Genomic DNA, 7,613 nt, shown 5'->3' with positions numbered 1-7,613 from the left:
GTTACAAGACTTCGAAATCAACTGCTTGTTGAAAAACTGGATGGGAAGAGCCATAATCTTAACCTGATAGAGGTAATCTTCCTTGAAGGGGCAACCAGGGGGAAGATAAGGGCGGCACCCTCCATTAGGTAGCTGAATTGTGTCAAAAGTCGTAAATGTCACAAGACTTTTAACTTATACGAGCATTAAGACTTGTGATATTTATGCAAATTAATCTTAAGAGGAAATAATACAAGAAAATGATAAGACGAGATAAATGGGTCAATACACTATGGTGTAAAAACTTCCTGCAATTTCGTCGCACATAAACAGAGGAAGCGTAAGACCTTTACATAGGAAGGCAAAAATAAAACCTCATAGATAAAACAAGAAAATAAATTGTTCATGAAGTTCAACATGTGCTCACACAAAGAGAAGTTTATGATAAAGGATAACAATCATACTTGGTCTATCAAGATATGACAAATAACAAGAAGCAAGAATGGGAATACAAAGGAAGTGTTATTTGCCCATTTTGATAGTCTTATATGCATATGAAGAGGTCATAAATACGAAGCAAAGAAAAGAAGATTTATATTAAAAATATGAATTTACAACAAAAAATTACAACAAGAAGAAGCGATCAATTTTCATCTTCCTCGTTTCGCTCAGTTTCTGAATCACTAGTTTCTTCTTCAGAATCTTCTTCAGAATCAGTAAAATGGGTACATTTTCAGGAATCACTGGAAAACAGTACTTTGACAAAGGAATACCATTCTCCAGACAAACATTTTTAACAACAGCCTCACGAGAGCGATTAGCATCGTTACTGTTGTTTTGGGCTAAGTTGAACCTATTTTCCTTCAATTGTTGATACTTGGAATTACGAGCGGGGTATTCTTCTTCTTTAGAAGCTAAGCGAGTGTCCAACTCTGTAATTTTCTTTTGATACTCCTTATATTTCTCTGCGAAGTATCAACAAATGAGTTAAAATAACAGACAATTATTTTTAAGAGTATGAGTGAAGATCAAAGAACAACAAATGACCTTCATAATTGGAAATAATGTCTGCGACCAATGTGGAATGCTCATTGTGAAGGCTAATATTTACACCTAAATTATTTCTAGCATCGTTCAGAACTCTAGCATCCCAATTAAACTCAACTTCACTTTCTATAAGGAGTTGAGATCAAATTAAGTTTCTTTCCTCAATAAGCATGTCCCTCTCACGAAAAGCTGAATCACGTTCTATTTTAACTTCAGTAATAGATTCTTGAAAATGTTCTAGTGCCTTCGCACCCCTAAGAGCGATTTCATCTTTTTCAATAATAAGTTTGTTCTTCTTCGCCTCCAATACTTGAATTGCTTCCCTCCCCTCATAAAGACGTCGTTTAAAATTATTGGCAGAGGATAATGCACTTTTATGGCGTTGTCTAAGGGTAGTATATCTTAATTTTAATTCTTCCAAGATAAGGTTTGCAAATCCTCGAGTAGGATAATTATTTAAAGAGGAATTGAGGTGCTCTAAAAGAATTTCAGCATCGGGAAGATTAGCCGCTTCATCTGAAAGGTCATACGGGTCTGCGAAGATAACTAAGTAAAAAAACGATCGCATAAAAGAAAAATAGTGAGAAAATATAAGTTAGATACCAATGAGTTCCTTGTTTCTTTCTCGAGTTTGGAGAACCGATTGAGAATTAGTTAAATCTCATTTCTAAGCTTTGTATTCTCGCTTGTAAGATTCGCATTCGCATCCGAAAGATTATACTTCTCATGTCTCAACTTGGCAGTCTCATCTTGCAACTTGCGAACCTTTCTTTCATTATGTAAAGAAATCGCATAAGATATGCGGGCATTCTGTGAAAATATAAAAGAAGCATTATAATTAAAAGATGAAATATTAAAGAAAGGATAAAAGACAAATGTTGCAGAACATTACCAAGCCATTCATCGCAAATTGAAAATCTGGGTTTATCGCAGAGGCAGCTCCACGAAGAGATCGATCTTCCCAATCAGAAGCAATACAGATCTTTGAAACCATCTTGAAGGCACGATCCATTTCATTATCCTCAAAAGTAGCAAAAGCATCTCCAGAAAAAAGATCAGACAACTTCTTCCGATACAGATCGTCCGATACCTCTTCTTCAGAAACAAAAGTATCATCATCTGAAAATTTCGAACTTGAGGAAGAATCACATCTCGCACGCTTCCTAGAGACATCATCTTTTAATGAAGTTATCTTGGATACATATTTTGATGTGGGTTTCGGGTGCTCTTGACCTTGTTAAAAGTTTTGTCATTCAAAGGATTCACCTACGCGAATAATCAAGATAAGAAACAGACGCAACAATATTGTTAAAAATAGAGAGTGTGTTTCTTACTTCCTTATTCTGCGAAGTTGATACCTTGCGCGAAGTATTTAACTTTTTGGCAGCCTGCGAAGGAAAAGAAATAAGAGATAAGAAGGAAAGTTATGAGAGGTTACAAATTGGATCAAGAGGATCACATACAACTACTTTCTTTTCATCATTTTCGAGTAATTTAAACTCCCAAGGTTGGTAAAGAGGGAAATCTTCAGGAAGAGGATTGTCAGAACCATCCTCAGCTTTACCAGATACAAAGGAACCTTCTAAGATGACAGGGCAATTAAGCCAACTAGAATCATTGGATTTGCGAGCAACACAGTTAGAATTTGAATTCCAATCAACATCTCGCATAATTTTCTTATCTTAAGCGATACCATCTACTCTTCTTATGTCAACAACCCATTTAGTTACGTTATTTTTCATAACAGCGACGTAATACTTATTGAAGAAATTATCGAGAGTATACTCAGCGAGATCTATAATTTTATCACGATGATCCTCTTTTCGCACTTCATCAGGGTAAGAATTTCCAAGACCAGCTGCGCGACGAGCATACTTAATGGAATCCTAATAGCATCACCACTCAACTGAAATATTCCTCGTGCGAATCTTTCATCATCAAGAATTTTATAGAAGAGAGGAATCTCAGGGTCATATAGAGGAATTGGTAGAAATTGAAGTTGACCTAACGTAACGATGATTTTTTGATTATTCCATTGATCAAATTTGATTAGATCAAGGTTAAGTTTTGATGCGAAATTAGATGAAGCAGGAAGAGAAAGTTCATAACCCCTCTGATTGAATTCAGTTTTTAATCTATTAAATTCAATCTCCATCTTTTTACCAGCGGGAGCCATTGAAGAATGTGAATGAAGAGTATAAACTTGCAGAGAAGGTGAATAAGAGTAAAAGAGATAAAAGGAGTAAGGAAAAAGGTAGAAGAAAATATATAAGAAAGCGCGACCATTTTTAGAGATATATTCTCATTAATGTGAAGAATTGGACGAATAGAAACATACGGTTAAAAGGACGTGTCAGAAGATGAGTGGTTAAAAGGACACGCGTACATAAAGAGAGCTTGAAAATCAGGTAAATTGCCGGTAAAATAAAACATAAATGGATTAACATGTGCAATGACATAAGATGGAAGTTTCTCATATCGCTCACTCTGAAGAACAAGAGAAATGAGAAGAGGCAAAATGTAGGAGTAAAATATAGCACACGTTAGTAAACAAGCGAAGTAAAGAATACAACCTAAGCGAAGAGCATCGCACACAGCAAAGTTGAGATGGGGCACCAGATGATGTCAGCAAAGTCACGAGTGAAGTGTGAAGAACTGTGCGAAGAGGTACGCTATACGAAGATGAGTAATTGTATATGAGCGAATGTGTCGCATAGTGATCCCGAAAATAATGGGTTTCTTAGCTGTCATCCACTATGTAAAATCATATATAAAGGAGAGAGGTCATTACTTGTGGGAGAGTTCTAGAGTAAGTCTTGGTCAAGAAATAGAGAGAGAGAAAGTAAATCTAGGGCAAATAGATCATTGTAATAGTTAGATCAATCCTAGTAATTCTATCTACATTTCACATAATAAGAAGATGATTACTTAAATTCTCATTTAGTGATAATGGAATGTAGTTGTCAGATTTATGACAACTACAACATTTCAGTAGCAATAGAAAAGATTTGCATCCCGATTGTGACGGAGAAAGACAATGGATAGTATCCCCATGGCAGAAGCCACTGATGATAATAGTCAAATGTCCGTACCAACAACTAATATAGCTACTACCTCTGTCCCTAATTAGATGACCTAGTTAAAATTTACTAGTAAATTTAGAAATGATTTATCTCTCAAACTATACAACGGATTTTCGTAAACTTTGTATCATCGAAAAGCATTTTAAAACGCATATCTAATGAACATAAATATGGCTATCAAATTTTACATATTTCTTATAGTAATACTAATCTATCACCCCACTTACTTATTGTATAGGTCATCTAATTAGAGACGGAGGGACTATTTAACTATTCAATCTGCAATGAGTTACTGGTTCGCCAATTTTTTTGTGAATTGTACATCTTAGTCTGTCTTACTGCTAATGCCATCTCTTTATACGGTACTTGACAATTTTTACTTCTTGCTATTAGAAAGGTTGGCCTGATCCCCGGCAGAGAAATGAGATTTCGGAGGAGAGGTTGAGTTGCTGGACCAAAGTCTTAAAATATCGCATTTTGAACGTGTACTTTTGTTTTGGTACCATAAGCCAGGGCCGGAAAGGTCCAAGTCTCCATCATCATGGCGCATCTACTAGCCTCGGTTCTTTACAAACTACTGCTCCTGTTCAGATCTATTTTTTATTTTATTTTACTCGATTTTTTCTTTCTCCTATATGGGAAGTAAAGATTTTAAGAAATCAACAAATTATAGACTGGAATAGAATCAAGGACTTCTGACTTCATAAGTCTAGTCCTGGCCGATTGAATTGTTGAACACTTCAAAAGTCAAGTCCTGGTCAATTGAATTGTTGAAGATTTAATTTTAGGGTACCGTGGAATTGTTAGGCAGTTTGGGACATTCTATTTTGCAGAAGCCTACGCGTATTGGGAAGTGGTTTACTGGTTGTACCAAAATTCGATCACCATCCTTTTTTTGTCAGCTTTCCAAATCTTGAATCCTACACAGTTTCACCATCCTTAGGTCTAACTTCCGGATACAGTTTCAACTCTAATTCCTCTCGTATATCATCACGCTATAAATATAACAACTCCACAGCCCTCTTAATATCATCGTCGTTTCTGGTTTCTCCACTGTGTGTGCTTTTTCTTGACGTATAGCTTTTGTTTTTTTAATGGCTGACAAAACTCAAGCAAGCCTTCTCCTTGCAAAACAACTCAAAGATCTTTCGAGAAATCCAGTTGATGGATTCTCTGCCGGGTTAGTTAATGATGATAATATGTTTGAATGGAGTCTCAAGATTATTGGACCTTCCGGTACTTGTTATGATGGAGGATTCTTTGATGCTATCATGACGTTTCCTGCCAATTATCCCAACAGCCCTCCAACAGTAAAGTTTGTGTCAGATATGTGGCATCCGAATGTTTATTACCCCGATGGAAAAGTCTGCATATCGATTCTTCATGATCCAGGAGAAGACCCGAATGGTTATGAGCTTTCGAGTGAGAGATGGACGCCTATTCATACAGTGGAAAGCATAGTTTTGAGTATTATATCGTTGCTTTCGAGTCCGAATGACGGGTCTCCTGCAAACGTTGACGCTGCGATAGAATGGAGGTCTAAAAGAGGTGATTTTATAAAGAGAGTAAAACGCATTGTGAGACAATCACAAGAAGGGTGATCTCAGTCGAAAAATTTCGGAATTTTTATTGTGAGTTGTGGGGACGTTTTTTTATCTGTTTCTTCTGTCGTAAAAAGTTTAGGAATTTTTTTTATTCGAATCACATTGTCAAATTTCATAATGGTTTGTTTGTAGAAGCAAAAGACAATATTATTTTATTTTCATTATGGTTTGCTACAGATTTTTGCTTCTACCTCTAGTTGCCAAACTAACTCAATATATATTCCTGATACTAAATCCGTTCGTGTTGTGATATGATGTACCCATAGACCAATCAGACATCAAATTGATTAGGTCATAATGAAGATCTCTGAATTCTGATGGAGATACTTTTGAAATCAAGGAGACTATTGTTCTTCAATCCGTGGATGTCAATCCTTGCTTGTAGCACCAACCTTCAACATACCATGCTTAGCAGTTGGGATTTGTTTCATAGTCAGGCAAGTTGCCTAATTGGTGTGGATGATACTTTAACCAATTATTAAGCCGCAGATATCACTATAGTCCGTTGGTAAAGTTATTGGGTGGTAAAGTAACTGGGCACCAAATTCTTTACAGAGCACTAAAAAAAAATTGACAACACCAAACTCGATTCCGATATAAAAATAGTATTTGACCGTTAACTTGTCGATGAATGGTCAAATAAGAAGAATTATGATTACTTAAATTCTCATTTAGTGATAATGGAATGTAGTTGTCAGATTGATGACAACTACATTTTTGGCGCCAGAAACAACTCTGGATTATAATTCCTGATAGTATATCATAGATATTAAGGAAAAAAGTGAGATCTAAAAAAGTTAGAAATGATAAGGATGGAATCTGTTGTTGAACAATGGATGACAACTAGAAGAAGTAACCGACTTGCTGAACGAAGACGAATTACAAATCTTGAGCAACAAGAAGAAAGAGTGGAAGAACATCAAAGAAAAGAAATTCCAATTGGATCACAGCGAGAACAATGACATGATAATGATATAGATTATGATAGGGTGAATGTCCATACTGAAATAACGGATTCTACAGATGAAGGACAGAGAATTGGGAATGAAGGACCAGTTACAGCGAGTGAAGGAAATGTAACGATTGCAAAGCTTAGGCAAAGATTACTAATTGAACGAAGGAGAGAAGAAGAAGAGCGTGCGAATCTAATCCGTCAAAATGATGATTTACGAGAAGAGAATGTTAGACTACAAGAACAAAGGTCAAGGAGTGCTACACGTTCAAGGTCAAGATCAAGTAGAAGTTCCTCCTGACAAAGTCAATCTAATCGAGGAAATGATAGTCGAAGGTAACACATGGAAGTCATTGAAGAAAAATCAAAAGAAAATGAAAATTTGGAAGATCAAAGGGAAAAGAGACGTGCAATTGACTTAGCAACTAATCGGTATGAACATCCACGAGAACTTCTTTGCCGCGCACATATTAAGAGATGAAAATGAGCGTGAACGAGTGACTGCACGTGCAAGAGATAGACAGAGAAGAAGGAAAGAATTATAAGAGAGAGAATTACAGAGCGAATTGCGTAATATTGATTATAATAATCGAGTTAGGAGATGCGAGCGTCATCGCATAGATGATACAGAACAAGGTCGAGTTACACCACAAGAAATAGAAGTATCAATACATCGATATGATCGCACATGCGACGAAGAAAGACATGATAGAGTACAAATTGAAGCAAATACTGAAAGGCGTAGGGGAAGAAGAGAAGAAACAAGCAAGATTAAAAAGACCCATGCGAGAGGATTTGTATCAATCATTAAGCAAAGAAATTCTTAAGGAGATGGCAGAATTAATAGAAATGATGACTACAAAAAGAAATGATGGAAGAAGACAACTAGAGGAAGCAGTGGAGGAAGCTGGAAAAACTCAATTTACAAAGGAAATTCAGAGAGCATCG

General features: G+C 36.1%; 1 protein-coding gene across 1 annotated transcript; it reads left to right on the top strand.

Moving 5' to 3' along the window:
• The first annotated feature begins 5,203 nt into the window (after nucleotides 1-5,203).
• LOC113328093 (ubiquitin-conjugating enzyme E2 7-like) lies at nucleotides 5,204-5,710 on the top strand. Its single transcript, XM_026575184.1, has one exon. The coding sequence runs from the start codon at nucleotides 5,204-5,206 to the stop codon at nucleotides 5,708-5,710; it is 507 nt and encodes a 168-aa protein (XP_026430969.1).
• Nucleotides 5,711-7,613: the final 1,903 nt, after the last annotated feature.

This window comes from Papaver somniferum, unplaced genomic scaffold (assembly GCF_003573695.1).
Source record: "Papaver somniferum cultivar HN1 unplaced genomic scaffold, ASM357369v1 unplaced-scaffold_107, whole genome shotgun sequence".
Lineage (NCBI taxonomy): Eukaryota > Viridiplantae > Streptophyta > Magnoliopsida > Ranunculales > Papaveraceae > Papaver > Papaver somniferum.
This window is presented reverse-complemented; position numbering and strand designations above follow the sequence as displayed.